Source organism: Paramacrobiotus metropolitanus, unplaced genomic scaffold (genome assembly GCF_019649055.1).
Source record: "Paramacrobiotus metropolitanus isolate TYO unplaced genomic scaffold, Prichtersi_v1.0 Parri_scaffold0000077, whole genome shotgun sequence".
Classification (NCBI taxonomy): domain Eukaryota; kingdom Metazoa; phylum Tardigrada; class Eutardigrada; order Parachela; family Macrobiotidae; genus Paramacrobiotus; species Paramacrobiotus metropolitanus.
In genome coordinates, this window is record NW_026570297.1 from 270,872 (window position 1) to 293,824 (window position 22,953).

At 42.5% G+C, this 22,953-nt stretch overlaps 5 protein-coding genes across 9 annotated transcripts; 4 read left to right on the plus strand and 1 right to left on the minus strand.

Annotated features, from left to right (window-relative positions):
- Nucleotides 1–116: 116 nt before the first annotated feature.
- Nucleotides 117–1,992, minus strand: LOC129595344 (LSM12 homolog A-like). The gene is made up of 3 exons (XM_055492329.1): nt 1,760–1,992; nt 1,521–1,669; nt 117–474 (listed from the first exon to the last, which is right to left on the minus strand). The coding sequence occupies exons 1-3, from the start codon at nt 1,890–1,892 to the stop codon at nt 394–396; spliced, it is 363 nt and encodes a 120-aa protein (XP_055348304.1). The 5' UTR covers nt 1,893–1,992; the 3' UTR covers nt 117–393.
- A 778-nt stretch (nt 1,993–2,770) lies between these two features.
- On the plus strand, nt 2,771–10,308 carry LOC129595331 (uncharacterized). Its single transcript, XM_055492302.1, has 11 exons — nt 2,771–3,460; nt 4,408–4,599; nt 4,743–4,829; nt 5,487–5,615; nt 5,743–5,838; nt 6,172–6,363; nt 6,691–6,840; nt 7,610–9,040; nt 9,346–9,567; nt 9,721–9,820; nt 9,925–10,308. Exons 1-11 carry the CDS (start codon nt 3,067–3,069, stop codon nt 10,172–10,174), a joined length of 3,243 nt encoding a protein of 1,080 aa, XP_055348277.1. The 5' UTR covers nt 2,771–3,066; the 3' UTR covers nt 10,175–10,308.
- Nucleotides 10,309–11,273: 965 nt separating this feature from the next.
- Nucleotides 11,274–14,593, plus strand: LOC129595337 (uncharacterized). The gene is made up of 4 exons (XM_055492319.1): nt 11,274–11,418; nt 12,347–13,090; nt 13,271–13,999; nt 14,198–14,593. Exons 1-4 carry the CDS (start codon nt 11,404–11,406, stop codon nt 14,339–14,341), a joined length of 1,632 nt encoding a protein of 543 aa, XP_055348294.1. The 5' UTR covers nt 11,274–11,403; the 3' UTR covers nt 14,342–14,593.
- A 706-nt stretch (nt 14,594–15,299) lies between these two features.
- Nucleotides 15,300–18,585, plus strand: LOC129595338 (caspase-3-like). Of its 3 annotated transcripts, XM_055492322.1 has the most exons (5): nt 15,300–15,556; nt 15,617–15,948; nt 16,601–17,098; nt 17,668–17,910; nt 18,178–18,585. In XM_055492322.1, the coding sequence occupies exons 1-5, from the start codon at nt 15,490–15,492 to the stop codon at nt 18,295–18,297; spliced, it is 1,260 nt and encodes a 419-aa protein (XP_055348297.1). In that variant the 5' UTR covers nt 15,300–15,489; the 3' UTR covers nt 18,298–18,585. The 3 variants fall into 3 exon arrangements, with proteins under 3 accessions (XP_055348297.1, XP_055348295.1, XP_055348296.1); XM_055492320.1 differs by having other exon boundaries at nt 15,300–15,948; XM_055492321.1 differs by having other exon boundaries at nt 15,300–15,948; nt 16,613–17,098.
- Nucleotides 18,586–19,295: 710 nt separating this feature from the next.
- LOC129595427 (uncharacterized) lies at nt 19,296–22,227 on the plus strand. Of its 3 annotated transcripts, XM_055492434.1 has the most exons (4): nt 19,296–19,321; nt 19,481–19,628; nt 20,120–20,474; nt 20,557–21,140. In XM_055492434.1, exons 2-4 carry the CDS (start codon nt 19,563–19,565, stop codon nt 20,616–20,618), a joined length of 483 nt encoding a protein of 160 aa, XP_055348409.1. In that variant the 5' UTR covers nt 19,296–19,321; nt 19,481–19,562; the 3' UTR covers nt 20,619–21,140. The 3 variants fall into 3 exon arrangements, with proteins under 3 accessions (XP_055348409.1, XP_055348410.1, XP_055348407.1); XM_055492435.1 differs by lacking the exons at nt 19,296–19,321; nt 20,557–21,140 and adding an exon at nt 22,121–22,227 and having other exon boundaries at nt 19,408–19,628; XM_055492432.1 differs by lacking the exon at nt 19,296–19,321 and having other exon boundaries at nt 19,408–19,628.
- Nucleotides 22,228–22,953: the final 726 nt, after the last annotated feature.

Below are 22,953 nucleotides of genomic sequence, written 5' to 3' on the forward strand. Positions count from 1 at the left end.
AGGAAACCAATTAGGAAACCAATTAGGAAACCAACCGAAACATTTTGAACGCTAACATTATGTCCGAAGAATTAAGAAGAATCCTTAACAGTACGTAACCACAACTCAAAATCACCCAAGCACCCCAAACGTTCACCATATTGTTCAAACGTCTTTTCGCTCGTAGCGGTCAATATTAAAGAAGATTCTATCAAAGGGCAGTCAGTTAGATTTGATTGAAACAATTCTTCGCACCGTACAAGTTACAACGGCATACCGTGCACATCATCCGCACATTCCCACCCAGTTAGCAATCCCAACAAAACACCGAATAATAAAACAATTAACAGCAAAAATCGCCGGATACGACGCACAACAATGTAACAAAGTCATTTGAGGATTCAGTCGCCGCTTTCAGCTGGCCTTGTTCTGGGAAGAACTGGACGCTTTTTCTTTGGCTCGGAGGGCAAGTTTTTCGTTCAAACGGTTTGAAATCTGCAAGAATACAAATACCACGTAAGTTATCAGGAACTCTCCAACCGTATCCACAGCATATACGCAAACGAATATCAAATATTCTTAACAAAATATTTACTGGGAAAAAAGAAAACCACCACAAAGAAGCAAGCCAAAGATATACTTTTTTTAAATCCGGGCCAGAAAACTTGAATTACTATTAAAACACGATGCGTGCTCTTCTGGACAGGCAAAAAACCCACTGTTCGATGATGACAATCACTGTTTTGCTTGTTCTTAAATATTACCACTCAAAACACATAGAGATTTTAACATTGCCACTCTGGTACAGTAAAATGTAAAAAAATCGGAATTTGTATAAGTTCCACGCTTCATTACTAATAAAACGTGCGATTATACGATCATAAACATAATAATTATTCGTTGTTCTCATAATTGAAATCAAAATTTAAAATCCTACTGAGTAGTACGTTCCAATACCATGTATTAGCAACTCATTTGAATTAAAAATGAGAATCTGTTACGATGAATTTAAGAATTCTCGATCTAATGAAGGATCTAATGAAGATCATCGAACGTTAATGGCTATCCTATTAAATAAAATAAACCATTTCTGGCATTCCAACATAATCAAAATGCAAATGCAAAACTTGTGGACGTTAAAACCCAGTGCATGCGCGAAGTAGTAGGTTTTAAAATTACTAACGATTAAAAAAAGAATACTGTGACTGTAGATACGGTATTAGGGAAAAGCCACTTTTGGCAAGCTTGGTAATTCTGGGCGTATGTGTATGAGTTTTGTAGAGAGTGACTGTGATTATACGTAGATTAGGCTTCAGTTCAGATTTTTAACGCTGAACTGGTATAGATTATAAAATTATTATTACAGTAATAATCGTAAAGAATGTACTGTAATATAAGTATAATAGTAGTTGTTAAAATGCACGTTTAGCACCACCTCAGGATTTTAAATTTTAATTTTAACTAAAACAATACCAGCACTCTTAATTTCAGATCTTATGGAAATTTAAAAACTATCCCACCGCATTACATGTCGCACTTACTTCAGCTAGATCAACATGCGGTAGATCGGAAGCATCAGAAGGAACGAAATTATCAGGTACTTCGCGGAGCACCTTCACATTTTTGACATGATCCATATTAATGATGTGCAGATCATCCAGCTCCACGTCCTGTTCCGGACGATGCGAACCTAAATGCACAATATTTGCTGGTTGGCATCACGAGTAGCCAGATGGAAATACAAAAAGGAAAGCGACAGCTGATTTGCAGGAATACGTACGAAGCAGCAACATTCGTGAGTTTCCATCACAGGCAATCACTTCGCCTTCGATGTCTTTATCCAGCATGGTGCGCACTGACACCACGGCGCCCACATTGAGATAATCCAGATCAAGGCCACTGAATCCCGCCATTCTTCATCGGAGACGAAGAATGGAATGAAGAAACGCAAGGGAAGACGGGAAGAAAGATGATGAAATCTTCCTGCAAAAATTACTGCAGCATTTAAATCATCGCTGCATCTCGAACAGGCAGTAAAAAGTTCCGGCATGCCGCGTGCCGAGGCTATCTAGTTGTGGGGTAACGTATATAAGGTGTTTTTAGGGAAATATTCCCCTCCACCCGTCCATTCATAATCTTGGAACATCGAAGTTCGAAGCATTCGAAGTTTAACTCACTGTTTAAGCTTATGCTTTTTAGTTTTTAATGAACTAAGTCCTATGATTCATTGTCGATTCACATAAAAGTTGGAAATTTGGACTTTTGAGATTTTCTTTCGGTTTCTTGCCCATATAATTGCTTACAATGTTGTCTGCACCGTATTGTTGCATTGGTATCGTATGGTCGGAGCTCGTCTGATTTTTCTTTGTGGGAATTTTCAGCAAACTGCACAGAATCCGTTCGTGCAGCGCTTATCCAGGAGTCAACAATGTTTGGTTTACAAACTGAAGACCGTGCATGTTTAGTTAAATAAATTTCGTAAACTGCATTGGCGAAACATTCGGTGCATTGGCTGATTTGTTTGTCTGTCCTGAAGTGGCACTTGATTCTCAATAAAACTATCCATTGAGCGGCTGCGACGTACGACAGCCACAACAGTTTGCACGTTATCGTTCAGTATTCGCTGATTCGTGATTCCCTGTTTACCTGCTTCCAGTAAATCCACGTCTATACAGAATCATGATGACATGCGCCGTGCTGGGATTCTCAACTTCGGCAGGTGCAGCCTGTCCAGCACGGTCAGTTGCGCTGTATTTCAGTCAGTGTTGCTAAAATCATCTCATGTTTTTATTTTCGCCTTACTGTCTTTCCTAACCTTTCGCTACGGTACCTTGATTTTGACAATTTCCTCATCAACAGTGATTTTCGTTACCACTATGATAGCATCGATATGAGACTTGTTGTCAGTCTTCTCATATCCTTACTGAGAAGTCGAAAAGATTTTTCTTTAAAAGCCATCTTCGACATTGAAATGTGCATTATCCAAGTTCAGTGTTAATTTTTTTCGTTTAAAAATCTTTTATAATTTGCTTAGCCTCGGGCAAACGCATCGTCCGCACTATGTGAACGACGATCGTGCTTGTGAAAATGATCCCATCTCATACTGTGTTGGAATATGTGATCTGCTGTTGTGGCATCCTGATCGTCCTCATCTCGCCCTTTCTTGCAGCCCAGAAACCCCCGCCGCCTTTCCCCCTGGTACCGCCTCCCGTGGGCGCCGGTCCCCATGGACCACCGCTTCCTCTCCGACCTCCGCAACCGGCCGTATTGGGCACGGGATGCGGGTATCCCGGTTCACTGACCAGCAGCAAGGTCTTCCTCAAAGCCCCGCCCACCGTGCCGGCCAACGGGGCCATCCATTTCCCCATCCCGGTGGGCACCACGGCGGTGTACTCCTGTGAGCCGCCGTATATTACGCTGGGCGAGACGCGGCGGACATGCCGGCCGGATGCCACCTGGAGCGGGACGGTGCCGTTCTGTGGTAAGTTTTAGTACGCGTTGGTTAATTAATTTAATCGTACAAAATCAAAAATTCTCAAAACAAGGCTTATGGTTAGTGGACTAATTTTTTGTTTTTTTAGCTTTGTAGAGTTGTTAATTTGCTGTTCTGCTACTGCGAGCATTTTCTAATCTTTGATTTTTATTCTCATAAATTTTTACATCAGAATAATAGCTGCGAAAAATAGTACCACTTTTATGCTTTGAAGCGAATTGCCGAAAACTTATTGTTGATCCGATAAAAAACGAAATTCGAATGAAATTTTTAATTCGCTTTTTTGAAATAGTTTTGAATTATTTGGTTTTGATTGTGTTTTGTGGTGTTGTTTGTTTGTTGTTCGTTATAATTAATTCAAAATTCATCACGGAATAAGGAATTAAACCACAGTATCATTTCATACGTGTGAGGAAGTGAGATATTCAATACATCTGTTTAAACAATGTGGTTGTAACTTTTTGCCGTAATCCGAAACCGATCGGCTGAACGGTATAAGCATTGTGAGTAGAATTTGTGTTGCAGCTGCAGTTAGTATCCATTCATAGAGTATCAAAAATTGTACCTGATGCGTGTTGCGTAAAATGTGAAGTATGCGATCACGGTCATTGATTCAACTTGTTAGCAGCTGGTCATCAAACAAATTTATTATGTAACCCTGTTATTTTGATTTTATACTTTAATGGGAGCGGTGTATGGGGAGGTTTTTGCTAAATTATTGATACTTTCTCCTTTGTATTTCCCTTTTCAATTTTGTTATTAAATAACAAAAGCTTGTAACCGGTAAACTGAAATAAAAGGAGACATTCCTTTTGTTTGTCGATACGTAGCGAGAAGTATGTAGATGTTAATATTCAGACCTTTTTTATTTACTTATTTTTTATATTTTAAAAAAAAATGGTTTTATTTCTGGAGCTTTACATTTTCTCTAACAGGTCTCAACGTGGCTATGCATAAACCATTAGTATTTCCGAATTTGCGGAATATTTGGCTCACAAACGATGGCATAATATCAACGCGCGCCCGCGACTGTTTTTCCCACGATCTGCAACGCGGTGAGAAGCTGTCGTGGAAAATGGATTTAACGGAGAAGTTCGACGTGCACAGCATCCGCATACTCGCACTCGGTAGGAAAACTGGGCAAATTTGGATGTAAATTTGCAAAACGCGCCAAGTTTATGTCACCCGTACGCGTTTAACACATCACACGCATCACACGTAAATTAGCATAATTATGGCTGGTGCTCTTCGGTAACGGTTCGTTGTGTAGCGGACTCGCCGTGGTCGGCTAACGTGACCCTATTCAGTGATCCGCTGACCAATGTGACATGTGGAAGGATCGATTACAGCGGATTAGGTGAGCTATAGCGCTACTTACCAGGTAATCGGCCTTCCTGCTTGCTACACTTCCGGTCGCGTTGATTGACGGCAAATGCCAGAAAAATTGGTTTGTTAAACGATTTAATTGTCTTGATCATCCTGAACAAGGCTCGCTTTGTTAATTTTGTAGTGTGTTGACGGTAAAGACCATTGTTTGTCGTTAGGTTTGAACCTCAGACTTACCACCGCTAAATTATTAGCGAGTACTCCGCCGAGTAGTGAAAGTGATTAAGCTGACTAGATGTGAAAATTTCCTATATCATTGCTTACTAAATTATACCGACTCCTTAAATTTGCACCTGTAAAAAAATTGCCCAAATTAATTTGTCTGCGCTCTGCACTTTAATTTCTTTATAAAATTGGTAGTTATTAACTGACAAATCAGAAATTTTTTTTGTTATTTTGCTAGTGCGCGTAATTCGTTTTGGGCAGTGGAAATGGGATGATTAATACAAGATTGTTGGTTTTAACGGTTTTTCAAATTGTGAGTTATTTAACAGTACGTAGCGGAAATTCGTTGAGGCTGTTGTTGTTAAGAAGAATTCTTCATTAAAATTAGAAACTTAGAATGTCCGCCGATAGAATGATAGGTGATTTGTCTTATACATAAAATGGACTACTTCATATTTTATAGATCAGACTGCCGCGGTATCCATTCCCTGTGCATCCATTGTTTCCGGTGTCCGCTACGTGCAGATTGATTTCTCCTTGCTGGACGCTGGTCGTCTGCGCGTGTGCGAAGTCAACGTCTTGGCTGTCGATGGTAAGGGAATATGGCGCATTGAATGTGCCCCGGCACACGGTCTGATCCGCACTTAATTATCTCTCATGTCCGAGAGCTCTCTTAAACCGGAAACACCCTTTACACCTTTTCTCCGTTTGTGTTGTAGCGCTCACTTCCGATTTCTGTCCGCATGAAGCATCGGCCAAAGCCGTCAATCAGGGCGCCTGTCTCAGTTTCCACAGTCATGGCCGGGCCACTTGGGGTAATTTAATTGTATAATTGCAGTAACGATAATTATAATAATAGAAAGCTAATCAACAACAAGATTGTAAAGCTAGTACAATTGTCATTCAAATTTCTGTTACAAATTTAACTAACTATGAAACGAAGGAAACACAAACGCCTTATGCATGCTTCGTTTAAATTTGCTGGAAATGTAAAGACTTATTAATTTTTGTTTTTAATGGGATAATTTAATGGTCATTGAATAATTTTTTAATTTGTAAAATGCGTGAGTTTTCCTGGTGTTTGTGCACCTATAACAGACGTTTTTTGCTTTGATGCCTGTATTTGGAGCCGATGTCATGATTTTCAGGCGGAGCGTTGCAAACATGCCGGAGATTGGGAGGAACTCTAATCCAGGACATCGACGAAGACGCGCAAAAGTTTCTTCAAGCCAAACTGCAGTATCTGCACCGGTTTCAGGCAACCGATGCATTTTATTGGCTTGGGTTATTTCGGTCCGTTAATATGTCCACGATGGAGGATACGTGGCAGTGGATCGATGGTAAAAATAACATCCGCACAGTTTATTTATTTGGTGCCTAGGAATTATGATTTTCTTCTGGCATATTTGGTATCTTGCATTCTAAACGGCATAAAAAGGCAAAAAGCGGCATAACGGGCACACCAGTAATTAATAAGAATGCGAAAAACGGACATAAGTAGTGATTGACTAGTCAATTGCGTATGATTAATGACACATAGGCAGTTCCTGAGAAACGGTATGTAAATCGTAGTGAAGCGGTAAACCAGAACTTACAAGTTGGCTCGCATTTTGCCAGACTATTGAAATTTCATACTATGGTGCTAAAGTACAATTTTTTGCCTGTAGGGTCCACTCCGAAATCGTATTTCTGGGCACCCAACCAGCCGGATCACGTGTCGAAGCGGCAGTACTGCGGCGGCATGTCCGGTCGGACATCTTGGCTGTGGAATGATCTCAACTGTGAATCTGGTCAAGGCTTCTGGATCTGCCGTACAAGTGGGTCCTTGTCACTCATTATCGACGCTTTCTTCATTATTATTTTTCATAAAAACAAATTCATACCGCCGGCCGCACTGTATACTTGACACCACTTGATTCCGATAATTAGACACATTTCCCTGGCCTCATTTTCATACTTGACAGATATTGTCAAGACTAACATCCAGTAATCCTCAACGTGCTTTCCGGCCGAAAAATAAAACAGTGAATTACAGAAAACATGAAACGGTTTTCTCAATGCGATCTGCTCAACGGAGGCGCAACAAGAATGCTAAAATTTTCAGTGTCATTCTTATTTACTGTTTTCAGTTTTGAATATCAAAATTAACTGTGATATTAAAATAATCCTTTTTTTGAAGAATTTGGAAAAGCTAAACTAGTTTTCATAATGTGTACTGATGAATCAGATTCGATCAAAAACTGCATCATAAAAACGGTCCAAAATCGACTTGTTTTACGCTTAGTGGTAAACCGTCATATGATTGTATCGGTAATTGTAGTAAAGTGGCAGCAACTGTAAGTGATGGGTTGAAGAATGCGCTGCAAAGTTAATCGATGTTAGTATTAAGTTGAAGTTTACTTGGGTTGTGTTTTTTTACTGTTTCTGACCACGGCGTAGATTGGCATTATATTGAATGTATCGAACGTTTTAACGCAAAATTATTACATTTATTATGCCTTTTGAACCTGGTACGAGTATGCCCGAAAGTACAGCACATGGAAGAGTTTAGATACAGTTATTACTTTGTCGATTTGATGTTTTTAGATTTTACATCCTGCCCCATTCCCGAGCAGCCCTCCAACGGCATTATCACCCTGCTGGACCGGCGTCTTGGCGGCTTTGTGCACTACAAATGCGAGGAAGGCTTCGAGATGTTGGGCATGGGTACGCGCAGCTGTCTGTCAAGTGGCGCCTGGAGTGGGACACTTCCGCACTGCACAACCGCCACTCAACCGGCCGTCGAAAGCCGCACAACAGCCGCAACGAGGCTAACGCCCCCCACTGTCATCCTTCCGAGCGAAACGCCGCCACCAACCACGACGTCATCGAGCGAAACATCTACAACAACCACGCCGTTACGGAGCGAATCACCACCAACAACGACGTCACCGCACACGCCGGTAACGCAATTCCTCAGCACATTTGCCGAGAACGCGGGAACCACCACACAAACCGCAACAACCACGGAATCGCCGTATACGGTGGAGATCTCCACGGAGCTGGATTATTTCATGAGTGATTTATCGAATAGTGATCATGATATGTATAATACGACCGTCGCGGTGCCGGCGAGAACGGAGTATTCTTTTGACACGCTGAGCAATGTCACATTCAACGAAACAGATTCCGCTGAATTTGTTCCGTTAGCTGTCGAAGTGATGGAGCCATTAGCAACAACAAACGCTCCGATTTCCACGACTTCGGTGCTTGTTCATCACATCTTGATTCCGACCGAATCTCCGTCGACATCGCCGAAATCCTTGCCGCTTCTGGATACTTTAGCCATGTTTCGCTGCCGTAACATCCCGATTGTATTTAACGCTCAGTCCACAACGGAAGTCATGGGTTTGACTGTGGTGGCGCGGTACACCTGCAATCAGGGATACAATTTGGTGGGGCTCCCGTTTTTAATGTGTAGCGATGGATCGTGGAGGGGTGTGATGCCCTTGTGTGTTCCTGGATATGCAAACGAAGCGGATAAAACGACAGCCACAACAACAGCATCCACGTCCACACTTTCGACTGTTCCCGCAACCATTCCGCTGCCTACCGAAGCGGTACAGACAACGACGCGCCAAATACAAACCTCCACGCCGGAAGTTATAAAAAGCACCGAACGAACGATTGCGTCCACTGCGGCGATGAAAGTACTGGCCAGCACCATGCCATCTACAATATCCACAAGTGTTCCAAAGGAAGCGGCTAGTACTACGGTTCAGAGCGCTTCTAGTACGGAATCTACGAGGAGTAGTGCGAATACGACCAGGACAACGAAGAAAGCGCCTTGGAGCGTTTTCGGGACGACCTCATCCGTGAAAAGCAGTTGTGGTGCGCTGCCGACGGTGGCAAATGCGGAATCATTGTTGCATCGGAATGCCGGAATTTATCGGTGTCTGCCGGGGTATACTATGGTCGGGGAGAATGTCACGCACTGCATGGAAAACGGTGAATGGGAGGCGCCACCGGAATGCATTGGTAGGCTTAATTTCAACTTACGAGTATTTGGCATTGTAAATTAGCTAGGTGCCGTATGTCATAGCCCCGATAACTCTATGGAAATCACGTTTGAGAAAGTTTTGCTCGATTTAAAATGTTCGATTTCGCTGAATCGTGCTGTTATCTTAAGTCATTTATGCTTTGTTATAAATTTTATTTGAAGCAAAATTATTTGATAATTGATGATTTGTTATTGCTCTTGGTGGTCATTTGGCCCACCGAATTCTTGAGTTTTCTAATTTTTCGTTTGTCTGTGTTCATGGCTTAAATTTTTATTTGGTTAGCTGTGGATTGTGGCCTGCCGGAGAAACTGAAAAACGGAGTGGCTATTTTATTAAACGGAACCAGTCGGCTGGGAAGCGTGGCGGCATACAGCTGCAGCGACGCCAGTCCATCGCAAGCACCGTATTTGCGAGTATGTGGGGAGGAAGGTCAGTGGGAGGGCGATGTTCCCCAGTGTGCCGCTGACGGTCCGGTTGTTCTCCCCGCGGAAAGTCGACAGCTAGGTAACCGACTTACGAGAGCGGTCAAATCAAAGCGGATATAATTATTTTGTAAATTATATAAATATTTTCTAAATAAAGCAATAACACAATAGTTATCAAATAATTTCATGGTTATTTTCGTACAAATTTTTACATGTTTTCGGCGGATTTTAGTGCAACAAGGCATGAGTAACTGGATGATCGTCGTCATCGGAGTTGTGGGAACCGTGGGCGGCGTGCTGGTTGTACTGGGAGCGGTGTTTACGTGCCGATGGTCAGTAATATTTCTGTACATGCACCAGAATTTTGGCGTTTGAATTGTTTACTTAATTTGACGATTTTTCGGCGAATTTGTCTTCATTGGCTTTACTGTGTTAGGCTGACGAGGAAGCGAGAAAGCGTGCCGGTTGCGATTTCTCCCACTTTGTACTCTCTGCACAGCGGCAACAGTCCGCATAATCTGATGACGGAACGCTCCTCGGCACGGTTGTTCGACCGGGCGCAGTATATGCCGTCCAGCGGCAGTCTGCACTCGGTCTACGAATCCAATCATTCCATTTCCGATGCGTCCACGCAGACCGGACGTCGCCTCAACAACACCACTGGCAACAATTCCAATTCTATGTGAAGGATTTTGTAATTTAAAGTTTTACTGTATGGATTTGTTGGTCGTTGTACCAGTCACATCATGATGGTTTTTTGCACCGGTTTTGAAATGCACACTATTGATTAAAGTTTATGTGTTTTACGTTGATTCCTATACGTACGCATTCTTGTAAAAATACCGTAGGAAGAGTCCAAAAAAGAATGAAATTACACCGTTATAGGTTGTCCTTGTTCCATGTTCACTAGTTTCGGATATTTCCTTCCTAGTTCAAATAATGAATCGACTGGCGAGTAACAAAAATGTCCGCATTACGAAAAGCTGAAAATTAATAGAACTAATTCAACTAATATCAGCTGCACAGAGTGCCACAGCATAGACTTTTGCTGAAGCAAGTTTGTTGCTTTGAGCTTGCAATTAATTGTTCGACTTCGACAAACACGTGAAACATCGTGTAATAAATACGAGTAAATTGCCTAGTGCTTTCAGATAGTGTTTTTAGATCGCACAGCGAGTAATACTTACATATTACTGTATTATATTCATGGATTACGCTAACCTTAATTTTACCATATATAAGCTCCATACGACCCGCCGCGCCATACTTTTTACGCGTTACGTGCGTTTGGCATGCCTTTAATTATTTATTCGATAATAAAAGACTATATCAATCGAATTTATTTATCATAATAATTCTTCGTAGAAGCAGATTTATGGTTGCGAACTTGCGATTTTTGTAGAGTAGTTGCTTCTTTCTAACCTGCATCAGTGCATCCTTATTTCAAGAAATGAGTCAACCGGCTTGTAAATATCATCTGTACCATATCCCATTGTGGTGCAGAGCGCGCCTCTGCAACAGTGTGCATCGATTATAAATAATTTCATTTTCTACTTCCTGTTGTTTCTTTTTGGTACATAGTACGTATTATTTATTATGTGCGTTTATTCCGCGACTTTACTTATTTTCAGTTTAAAACTCGATTGTGCCGTGAAATGGCGTGAATGTGATGAAAGTTTCGATAATGTACTTACTCACGTAGCTCTCATAGGAGGGCGCAAGCCGTTACACTGTCATTCTGACTCTGTCCGTCATTGACGGAATTTGTCCATCTGTAGAAAATGCAACATTGCTTTGTTTTTTTCACTCTCTGATTTAGTTAGGATCCTTTTAGTTTTCATTTTCGTTTTTGTGGTACCATATGGGGAATTTCTACCAGCTTCGGTTTCATTGATTATTGTGCAACCTCGATAAAATGGATAGAAAACAGGTAGGCTAGTAATTGTTCCAATGCTCCATGCCGTCCGCAATGACGTTTCTCGCATACGACTTTTATCCGTCTCGCGGTTCTGTCGTGAAGGACTCAAAAACAGAAGATGTTTTCTGTGTCATTCTATGATCTTTTTGTGTTCAGGAAGGATGCGACTTATTTTCATCCTTTTACCTATCCTTAATTTGATCCCTTATTGCTTATAAATTATAATTATTGGTAATACAGTGTAGTACTGTCACTACTGTGTGGGCCACTGTGGAGTCTGTGGACGTATCAACTGCGTGTCTCCACGCAGGTTCTCGCTTGAATTGTAAAAAATCTGGTAGCAACACTGCAACAGGTGGTTCTTTCTGTGCGCTTTACTGTTTGCCGCCTTGCCCTGTACAATGCAAGCGCAGTGCTACTCGTAGATAACGGTTAATCGACTGTGATGCAAGTTATTAATTATAATAAAATTATAAACATGTTAAATAGTGTGGATTTACAGTTTACTACCGCAGATGGCAGGACCTTGAATCTTGATTGGTAGCCGTCTTCTGTGAATAGCTCTTTGTGATGTTGATAGACTGGTCGCATGAATCGTGAAATGAATACTAAGTATTGAAAATTTAATAATTAATTTTAAAAGTGTTAGATTTAATTAAATCAGTTTTAACAATTGTTGTTTTATTTAATTTTCAGTATAATGCAGTCAATGTAGTTTAGTGGTCAGCGGTTTGCCGCACGGCTTAAGAGCACAGAGGGCACGGGTGCGAGTCCCCTCAGTCCCGTCATTCATCGGCGAGACTTTTATTTCTTTGGGACTTCCAGTAATTCAGAAATAGAACATAAATTTTAAATTGTATATCAGCATTGCTTTCCCGCATGCAGCAGGCCGCGTCCGCTCTTTTTGAATGTTGACATTGTCTTTACCGTTCGTTTCTAGCTGTGTACCCGTAAGTACGCATCGCTTTTGGAAGACAAAATGGAATGCTACGAGATGTACTTGCGAAGAGACAGTGTGGACGTCTGGGATACTAGCGGTCACCTGCACTATGGCCGCGTGGTGGACGTCGCGGATAATGGACTCTTTATCGACTTCCTCTGTCCCGATCGCCGACGTGAATTGACGCCCTTCCACCGTGTCTTCAAAATGCTCGCGCCGCTGCATGAGTGGCGAGACTGGCGACCGTATAAGCCTCAGTCGGTGGAGGTGCTGCTGCGTCCCAGTCCCCGCGGCCCATGGACTTGGATGCCCGCCCACTTGTCCCTTAAACAGCGTCAGGAATGCGACTGGCCCGGGGAGGTAGGTGTGGTGCATCTGCTGACCGCCGAGAGCGTGGCTGAGGGGCCCCTTCATGTGGTCCCGCCCCAACGGCTGCGCCAACCCTTCTGCGACCTGGTCAGCGCCAGCGGGCCACGGAGTGATGCCGAGCTGCGTGCGTACTACGGACATGAATTCAAATCTTGTGTCATCCATCCGGGGACGTTTTTCAAGGGACAGGTGCGCTTGACGGCACAGCTGGCGCTCTTATCGGAGGAAATGCAGCGCCATCTACTGGACGAGTGGCGGGATAAAGCATTGGTGCCGGACTGTTCCATCGATCATCCGTTAATTCCTTTTGAGTTTGTCCAACGTATGGATGACGGCTGCACCTGGACGTACATTGAACGCACGGACCGCCGCCAGGTAAGAGCGGCAGACGTAAAATGTGTGCAGTATAATTTATTTTTTCTCCATTAGTTTATTTTCTTTTGGTTAGCATTTGTCATTTTTTTTATTAGTTGTATTTGATGTTAGTTTATTTTACTGGTTTATTTTATCATTTGTTGTAGCGAATTTGCTCACTCGTGTTTGGTGGTTGTGCAGGCGCGCTTCTATCAATTTGCTAGCCGCTTAGGGAAGGCTCTTCCTGGGATGATTTATAAAACGCTGCGCCTGGCCACGGACACCGATCCGGCGAATGATGAAAGCCTAATGTGGCTGCCGGTAGAATTGCTGCTGGAAGTCTTCTCGCACATGGACACTATGCAACAGACGCGGATGCATCGTGTGTGCAGCAGCTGGGCGGTCATCCTGCAGTCGCCGGTGTTGACTTCCTTCCTCATCATTCCCCGTCCAAGCGAAAACCGTGCTGACTATCCCCTCACCGCGTGCCTGGTTCACCTGTTGAATTCGTCCATCCAGCGCATCATGATTCTTGGAGGCGATAAGAACCGCGTAAAGGAGGCGAGCCATGTCATGAGATTCCTGGCATACCGCTGCGGAGCGCTCCGCTTAAAGGCTATCTCTTTCGTCCGCCCAGGATACACCCTGTTGTTGGATCCATATCGATATGGCATCCGCTGGCTAGGCGCCGGTCCCAGTGAAGTGCAGCGCTGGGAAATGAAAATTCCCAAAAGATTAACACTGGCTCGGTCGGACCGTGTGGCTGGGAGCGGTGGTGATGTCGCTGATGTGGCAACGGATTTGTGGAATCTCGTGAAAATGCATACTGTGTGCTCGGAGGGCTGCGATGACCGGGAGAAAGGCTGCGCGAGTTTGGCGCGAATCCAAACCGAGTGGCAACGGCTTCAGAATATAGACCCGTTGTGTGAGGTACGTTACTACACATGTGCGGTGGAGTACATGCTGCTCTCACACGGCTTAACTGTTTATAGTAAAATTCGACATTTTTATACGTCATAGTCATGAAAATGCAGTGAAGTGTAAAAGCGGTAAAATTTAATTAAAATTTACTTAACCAGTGGGTTAATTGTTTAGGAAAATAAGTTTCCGGCTAATTGTTTTTTGCAGACGATTCTCGAGCTGGCTTCGGATCCTGACTGTCGCGATGCGCTGGGAGATCTGCAATTGGGCAACTATTCATCCTTCTTGATGTGTAAGCTGGTTGAGTTCGTCGACATCTTACAATATGCCGAAACCGGGTCGGATGGATAGTAGATAGTTTGTCCTTTACGAAAATCTCGGTTTGCCTGACGATAGCTTCGCCTTTTAACATCTTACAGTTTAAAACGCAAGCACTATCAAATGTTAGTTTTTATGATTTTTATGCGCTGTGAATAATTTTATCGGCTTTGAAATTCCGGTGTCATGCGGCGCGCGTTTGAACGTTTTTCAGTACGGTTTTAATTAGGAAATTTGAAAGGTTCTGCTACAGGCTGTTTCAACCAGAGAGAAGAAGCCAATGAACCCGAAAGTTAATTGAAGGTGTAAAAATTAATAAAATGATAACGTTTTTGCGTTCACAAGATTCACAAGTTTTAATTAAGACACTGCCTTCTACGTATTTCTCTGCTGTTTTAATCTGCTGGTGTTTAATCATAATTCTTTAGTCTACTTTGTAACTTGCCTTTGTTAAATTGTTTCTTCTTTGCGGAACTGCGGCCGGAACATGAGCGATGATTTTTCTGTTTGAAATCCGTAGTAGTAACCGAGGCATATCTAACTTACAGTGAGAACATGCCGGTAATAATAAGGTTGTTATCATAAACCTTCCTTGGCCTAAATTTTCGTATTTATCGCTTCTGCAAAGCGAAATAAAAACTATAAAACTGACAGTGTAAGCAACCGCCGTTGACTATTTCCGGTGCCTGGGAAAATGAGGCTGTCGTTTCGTACACCCTGTACATCAGCAATGCTGATGGTGAGTGTGCAACGTACGTACTGCTGACAGATTCGTGTTCGTACGTGAGTCACTTCGGTTGACTCATGCCGTGAGGGCCCGTGACTGTGATATAAGGTTGAGCTTGTCATGACGTCACAAGTTGCTGCCCTGGCCAGTCGGTGCAACCGCACCAGAGCGTTGACCGTTTGCATTTCTGCATTGCTCTGCCAAATGCATACAGATGTTGCTGATTGACGCACCGTAAAACTCCACTGCAGTATCCTTTGTCCGTTTTTATTTTGCTTTCCAAACTTGACGAAATATTTTACAACTTTCTTATCCAAGTGCACCTGTTTTATTTCGTTCCAGTTTTATTTATTCTTGCAGGATCCTTTCTGACACGAAGGGGTCGATAGTTGCCAGTTGGAACTTTTGTGATCTGGAACTTTTATCGGAGTTTCATGGTTTTTATCTGATCGCTATGGATGCAGCTACGATGATGGATGCGACAGCCAGCAGCAACGGGAATGGTGTACAATCCCAGAACGGTACAGATCTCCATCCTCCTCCTGCAGAAATTACTGCTGCATTGCATCTGCTGACCGTAGGCAACCATCCCAGTATGGACATGCTGTCCACCCCCGCGCACCCTCCGGGGACCGCCCCCGCGGCCCCCACCACGGAACCTGACATCGTACCGCGCCTCAGCTTCCAGGATCCGGAGGACAACCTCCTCAATCGCAGTTTCTCCTCGGAAGACGAGGAAAAAAAGCTGGAGGAAGAGGAGGAGCTGGCAGGAGAGATGGGGGGTGGTGAGCGGATTTTTCCCGACGGGCTGTTGTGGAGTAAGCCCAAGAAAAAGAAGGAGCTGCCCCTCATTGTCCATGGGGCGAAGAATGGGAATGGGACGATGAAGAATGGGAGTGGGTCTGCGGAAAAGGTGTGTGCTGCAGTAAAGTGTGTTAATGGTGTAACTGATGGTGAGTAACTCGTATGTAAAGTTAAAATGTGTGTGCATTATCCAGTGACCAGTGTAGCAACGATGCAGAATGCACAATTTGCACGCGTACGATATCGCATCGCATTGTAGTGCAATGACTTCAGTTGGTAGAAAATGCGCTTACTGTGTGAGTGAACATCGAAGGGAAAATTGCGTGTATTTATCTGGGTTACAGTTTTCCGTTTTTATAAATTTATTTATTTTTGAATTATTTATGAAGCAGTAATTAGAGAATAAGTAAAACAGTTCCTAACTTGAAACGGTTAGAAAACTTTTTTTGCATAATAAGATTGTGTGAACTGTATTAAATGCATATTCAGCGGTTTTAAAGTTAAATTCTGTCTGAGTGGTGATAGTATTAATTATTTTGAAATGTGCTCCAAAAAGTTGATTTGTTGCAGAGTGCCAATCCGCTCATCTGTATAATATATAAAAAATATTATTGTTTTTATTTTTGGATGCTGTAAGTCCGACGTTTTGTATTTTTAATATTTCGTTGTCCAGCTGTCTTTTGCAGAATAGATAGTTGTGTTTTTTGTTGCGCTTGTAATTATCGAATCGTGCAAGATTCGATTAAAGTGCAATTGTGCAGATTTTGAACCAGGTATTCGGCCAGAGCGGCGTTGGCGACCGCATGGACGCCTTCCCCATCGTCCATCCGCGCACCGGCGTCCCACTGGCGCCGGCACCCAAAGATCTCCTGTCCTCCTACCGCTACTCCATGGACAACATGCGCCGCGGTATGGCTATCATCATTAACAACCAGCACTTCACCATGGCCAACACTCCCTCCCGGAAGGGCAGTGACAATGACGCCCGAATGCTGGAGGCCACCCTCAAGCGGCTGGACTTTGAGGTGGCGGTCTTCACGGATCTGAGTGTGCGGGTCATGCAGGACTGCTTCCGCTACTACAGCAATCAGGATCATACGAACTACGACTGCTTCTTCTGTGCCGTCTTCACGCATGGAGAGGAGCAGGGGATTATCTACGGGACGGATGGGAAGCTGAATCTCAGCGAGCTGACCATACAGTTCCGCGGGGATAAGTGCACGACGTTGGCGGGAAAACCCAAGATTTTTGTCGTTCAGGTACTGCATAAAGCGTAGGATGTTTAGTATGATTTGAACTGTTGTTTTCGCTGAATTTAATTCTTGACACTATAATGCCTGATTTTATGACTGCTGTAAGATTGTTTTTAAGTGCCGATTTTGAAGAAGAATTTTACCTGTTGCGTTGTTAATAGAAGTTTCCGGTGTGTTTTGCGAATATTGCGTTTTTCCAATGTCGATGTTTTCCAAATTTCCAATATTTTTACACCTCGCAATAGTAGTACTTAACTTTTCAATTTCCCACAGCAAATAAGTGCTCGTAATTTAGAATTCTGTTTGAGTTTTATTTTGTTTGATTAAACGTAAGGTAAGTGTCGTTTTGTTTTGAAATTTACATGGCTTGAATTTTGAAAATTATCAAGTAAATATGTAGTTGATTGTATCAGCGTTGTATTGGGTAGCGTTGTACAGAGTATACTGTCGTCGTCGCTTTCTCCGGTTTGGTTTGTTCTTGTTTTTTTTACTTTTTCGGTCGTTTGCAACAGAACAGTGTTTAGTACTGTATTTTTGTCTATTCAGTAATTCAACGAAGAGTTTTTCATGTGTAGGCGTGCCGTGGCGACCGGTTGGACGCCGGTGTGGACCTGATTGAGGCGGATGCTCCGTCCACCTTCCGTATTCCGGCTGAAGCGGACTTTTTGTACGCCTTCTCCACGGTGCCGGGATACTTCTCGTGGCGCAACACGGAACTGGGATCGTGGTTCATCCAGGCGCTCTGCCATATGCTGGACCAGCACGCCCTCGATCCCGACATGGACATCCTCAAGCTCCTCACGCGTGTCAGCCATCAGGCAAGTCTCGTAAAGTTTGCTCTTGAGAGAATATTTGACGAAATATTCCTTCAAAATATTTTAACCTCTATGTTTATTGAAAAATATATCGAAGCTATCTTGCCGTAAATCTGCTTTCGGTGAATATTTAAGTAATTCTGCGATTTGACATTGACTATGTCAACGTTTTCTGTGATCTCTTCGTTTTATCATTGTGTGAATTTTTGTTCGAACTTTTGCGGCGAATTTTTCTTAGTTTTTTTCTTAGCGTTTGCATCTGATTGGTAGGTGGCATTTGGGCATGAATCCAATGTGCCCAGTGATACCAAATGGCACCGGAAGAAGCAGATTCCCTCCATCGTCTCCATGCTGACGAAGGATGTGGTGTTCACTCGCAAAACGAAGTAGCAAATCTTATAGTTATCTCATTTTCATGTTGACATCCGTTTGTTGTTAACGTTGACAATCGTTTATTCGTTGACAAACGGGGATAGCTGTTTTTTCTTTACCATTAATGTTCTTACGTGTTTCCAGTTTTCGTCGCATGCCGACGATCCTAACCCGTCCGAAATTTGCTCACAGTATTTATTGCATTTGGCTATGGTAATTTTAGTGTTCGAGTCGCGGTGCGTTTTAACTGACCACTTTGTTCTAAAAGTGTTTTACACAATGCCATGATAGTTGCGGTTTGTTAATTTTTGCGAACATAAGCATTTCTAATAAATTATCTTACGATCTTCGTGATTTTTCAGCAGCAATGTGTTCTCTGCCGGTGTATAGCCGTGTATTGAGTGATTATTTTTGCATTACTACGGTACTCGTAATACTCGTAAAAATATTTAATGTATATTTCCAACAGACTGCGGCACTCACAAACATGTCTCGTTTGATTTATTGTTGTAACATCTACCGTACGGGATGTGTATCAGGAGGTAAAACCTGAAAACTGTTGTAACATTCGTACAAACTTACAACTACTGAGTAGATTTTAAAAAAATCAATCATATTAGGTTGAATTAATTGCAATAATTAATTTCACTGAAGATAGTAGTGTTGTCGTGACAGAATGCTAAGCATTATTGCGCATAGCGTCCCAGCCTAGAAGCCGCCCAACTACAATACATACGTTTTCTTTTCGTCTTACTGGTTAGCAGAGAGTTTTCATATACTGCACACGCATAAATTTGTAACCATTACTTAATTTATTACTGTACAGTCTGTACCTGTTTGTGAGTCACATCCGACGATTCTCTCAATTGGCATCAGTCACGAATCTATTCACGAGGTAAGTACGTCCTGGACGGCGAACGCGGAACATAGTGCACCAAAACGCTGCAGTAGGTTCCGCGTGTAGGTACATACTGCCGCTAATGGTAAGGAAAAGATCCAGTTCTGCAATACTTCTACTCCTTTTTAATAACGATTAAGCAGGGTAAGGGCAAGCAAAGTAAGGCTATGTACAAGTACAACGCCAATAACAATGTTACGGATAAAAATTGCCAGTATGCCAGACGACTTTTGGGAATATTTATCACGTGTGTATGCACTGTGTATGCATTCATGTGTTTGCCACACTTTTATTATTTTTCAGATTGTCATTCAGTTTGTGGGCATATGCGTGTGTACAGTTTCTCTACAGTTAATCAATTTATCAGCAGTATACAATAGCGCAGATGGCCGGTGTGCAGTTTTTAGTTGTGGGGGTCGCATTTGGCGGTATACTTTTCGCAGTACCAACAGTAAGTCCGTTCAGTAGAATCAGTATCGAAACGTGTGCCCTTCTCATTAATAATTAACGACATTCATCTGACTGATCGACTTTTCTACGTCTCGCATTTTTTCCTTGTGTACATGATTTGCAAAATTGGTGTAACCGGTACCGGTGCGCTGTAGTGAGTGTAATCCTTTATCAATGTTGTTTTATGATCTTCTTTACGAGTACCTGTCCCAAAATTGTTTTAATTTTTAAAATGTTTTAGTTTACTGTTCTTACACGATCATCATACAGTCAGTACACGACATACAATTTTACTTTACATCGTTGACGAAATTCGTTGACGAAATTCGTTGTACATAACATGTACATATGCGAGACAACACGGTGTTTAATGCGTATTGTGACAACTGCAGATGTCCGATATATTGCATCAAAGTTTACAGTACAATGGTTATATAGGTTAAAGTACTTATTAAAATTAAATAATACAGTAAAGCAAAGCGTTGCGCGTAGACTGGCGACTCAACGACAGCTTCCGCTGACGCCGACAACGTGACGCGGGTCAATATAAAAGACGGCGAAAGGTACATCGCGGAATGCTTCCCTCCCAAGGCGCAAGAGGCCCGCCAGCGCCGATCCAGCGAGCCATTCACAAATCAACCAATTATGAAATACGGCATCATTTTCCTTGAAGCAAAATTCATCGGAACCGGCAACGCCACTTGTCGCGAATCGTCCGTGAAGAACTATCTGCGCACCAAACTATGTGTTGGTGAGAAGCAGCAAGGGTGTGCCATAAGAGCATCGGATCCTGTCAAAGAGTGTGGCAAACGACCTCTGTCGCTCGTGTACAAATGCGGCATGACAGGTGGGCTAGCTCACTTCGAACCTGTACTTGGTCAAAATGTATATCGTGGCGCCTTACGCACTGTATTATGTTTTCAATGTAGAATATATCAAAGGAAAGCACCAGAGAACTTTGATTATTGGTGGCGACATAATGCTGGACTAGCGTGGTAGATGCTTTAGTAATGGATGTGAACGGGACTTCAGTTCTCCTACCACAATCGATGAACATTTACGTGATACTGCAAGAAGTACTCTGATGGCAAGAGCTCTAATAATTTCGTTTCGCGATTACTGAATCGTCGCCCGATAAGTTGAAGCGTTATAATTATGGTTAAAAAGTGCCATCCATTATCCATATACGTAGTATATTAAATGTATGTATGGCCGTCTTCGTCGGGATCGAGATATAGATGAATCTGTCACCAACCGACTGCATAACATTAATTATTCGTTTTACGAACGTACATTTACGAATGTCAGTAATTCAGTTCTGTTTATTTGTACTTATTACGTAATTATATTTTACTACAAATTTGTACTCTGCGGCGTCGTTAGCGCGCACTTGTCCTGAAAACAACCCAAAAAATTGCGATATACAAGTGTGCGATTTATTATTATGCACCTGCCTTTCAGCTTAAATAAGTATTGTTTGCCAATATGTGTTTGTATTTCTGTTCCTATCAGTTTTGTGAGCTAACCTTACCAACAATCTGTGTGACTGGTTTGTTGCCTAGAACTAGATAAAGTTAAGTTAAGTTAAAGGTCAACGGTTGAATTAAAGCCGACAAAATTTTGTCATGGGAAAAGAAGGAAAAAATTTTATTTTTTGACCATCGAATGGTCAAAACTTTTCATCAGAATGCCAGTTCAAAGGCACAAGAAGGCAACGTAAGGCATAAGCATAGCACGCACCGCAAGGACAGTGGACATGATTCTTGTCGTAAATGCAACACAAAAGCTGGTGTTTATACATTATGAATATGAGAGTATGTTGCTTAACCGGAAGTAAACGATCCAATTTCACAATTTTACAGTGAACGAAATGTCCCATAGCGATAATTATCTTTGCATCGATAGTGATCGAAATCACCCGAAGGTTTATAAAATGTACACAGTATTCTACGAGTACAAAATGAAGTTACGTAGAATTATGTTGATTTTCACACACCGAGTAGCCGCGGCTACATTGGCGTTGGACGTCTTGTTATTACAATAATTACATTACATATTCAGTATTTTGGCGGAAATGACTGGTCTGCGGTTCATCGTCACTGGAATCATAGTTGCCGGCATAATTTTCACGGTGAAAACACAGCACATCTGCACTTATGTGTGTCGTTGCAACTGTAGGAAAACGCGTGTCAGAATTTTAATAACCAAGAATCCTAACTGAGTTGATTATCATTTTAGTAGCCAAAACATCATGAGCTAAATTACATTAGTGGTATTTACAGTATAATCTCTGTTTATGTACACTGCTATATCAGTACTAGGAAGAGATGCGCACTGTCGACATAATAAATAAATTTTCTTTGATGCTTTAAGGAAAAGGTTGCTGTTTTCTTCTTATCGTCTTCATTTTAGTTACTACCAACCAGTGGCTTTTATTGCTTAATTTAACATTTAACATTAACAGGGTGTCGAATCTTGTATTGCTGCACGTAGAATGGAGATTCAGTGACACCAACCACGGAGGCCGGTGTAACGCGAGTAACTATTAACCCTGGCGACCGCTACGTCGTGCGGTGTCAGGGTCCGATGCACAAAGGAGTTCGCCGGCGTCGATCCACCGGGAACAGCTCCAATCAACCACATCAGAAATACGGTATCATCATTCAAGAAGCGAAATACATCGGGAAACCGGCAATGCCACCTGCCAGGAGTCATCCATAAAGACTATCTACAAACCCAGCTGTGCACTGGATCGCGGCATCATGTGTGTCATATCACAGCCGATGATCCTGTTAACGAATGTGGAAAACGATCGCTGGCCCCGGTGTACAAATGTGGAATGACTGGTAAGTGGGCGCACTATATCAGTAACGAACGAGAATTTTGTACCGGTCAGTAGTCAGTACAGGTTGATTTTTGACGCAGTATTACATGTAGGTATGTTGTTCGTAATATTATAGAATTAATAGAATTCATCCCAGGAAAAAGCAAGAACGGTGTGATTGACGATGGGATCGTCACAGTTGATTAAATAAGTCAGTGCATCGCCATGGACGGAAAAAATCCAAAATTCTGCGGGTTTTATCGGAATTTATTACTTGATTACCGGCACTTGTTCGCTCTGTTGTTACGAACCGATTGGAAAATTTCTTATATAGTATTACTAGAAGGTTAATCGTTAATGGTATGTCTTTTGCATTGCCGCTAATAGTCAAGCTATATGCAAACCGACCGCATGGGAAGTATTGGGAGCAACGATGCTCGCCACGAAAATTTAGGGGCTGATTGGTCCGAGTCAGAGATGACCGTCACTCTGACTGTCTGAC

Coding starts and splice junctions, on each gene's coding strand:
- LOC129595344 (XM_055492329.1), bottom strand. CDS start 1,892: ATGGCGGGATTCAGTGGCCTTGATCTGGATTATCTCAATGTGGGCGCC. Junction 1,670..1,759: donor CTCACGAATGTTGCTGCTTC/GTACGTATTCCT, acceptor TTGTGCATTTAG/GTTCGCATCGTCCGGAACAG. Junction 475..1,520: donor CGCATGTTGATCTAGCTGAA/GTAAGTGCGACA, acceptor GTATTCTTGCAG/ATTTCAAACCGTTTGAACGA.
- LOC129595427 (XM_055492434.1), top strand. CDS start 19,563: ATGGCCGGTGTGCAGTTTTTAGTTGTGGGGGTCGCATTTGGCGGTATA. Junction 19,629..20,119: donor TACTTTTCGCAGTACCAACA/GTAAGTCCGTTC, acceptor CGTTGCGCGTAG/ACTGGCGACTCAACGACAGC. Junction 20,475..20,556: donor GTACAAATGCGGCATGACAG/GTGGGCTAGCTC, acceptor TTTTCAATGTAG/AATATATCAAAGGAAAGCAC.
- LOC129595337 (XM_055492319.1), top strand. Junction 13,091..13,270: donor AACGCACGGACCGCCGCCAG/GTAAGAGCGGCA, acceptor GTGGTTGTGCAG/GCGCGCTTCTATCAATTTGC. Junction 14,000..14,197: donor ATATAGACCCGTTGTGTGAG/GTACGTTACTAC, acceptor TGTTTTTTGCAG/ACGATTCTCGAGCTGGCTTC.
- LOC129595338 (XM_055492320.1), top strand. CDS start 15,490: ATGGATGCAGCTACGATGATGGATGCGACAGCCAGCAGCAACGGGAAT. Junction 15,949..16,600: donor GGAGTGGGTCTGCGGAAAAG/GTGTGTGCTGCA, acceptor GCAATTGTGCAG/ATTTTGAACCAGGTATTCGG. Junction 17,911..18,177: donor TCACGCGTGTCAGCCATCAG/GCAAGTCTCGTA, acceptor TCTGATTGGTAG/GTGGCATTTGGGCATGAATC.
- LOC129595331 (XM_055492302.1), top strand. CDS start 3,067: ATGATCCCATCTCATACTGTGTTGGAATATGTGATCTGCTGTTGTGGC. Junction 6,364..6,690: donor TACGTGGCAGTGGATCGATG/GTAAAAATAACA, acceptor TTTTGCCTGTAG/GGTCCACTCCGAAATCGTAT. Junction 9,041..9,345: donor GGCGCCACCGGAATGCATTG/GTAGGCTTAATT, acceptor TTATTTGGTTAG/CTGTGGATTGTGGCCTGCCG.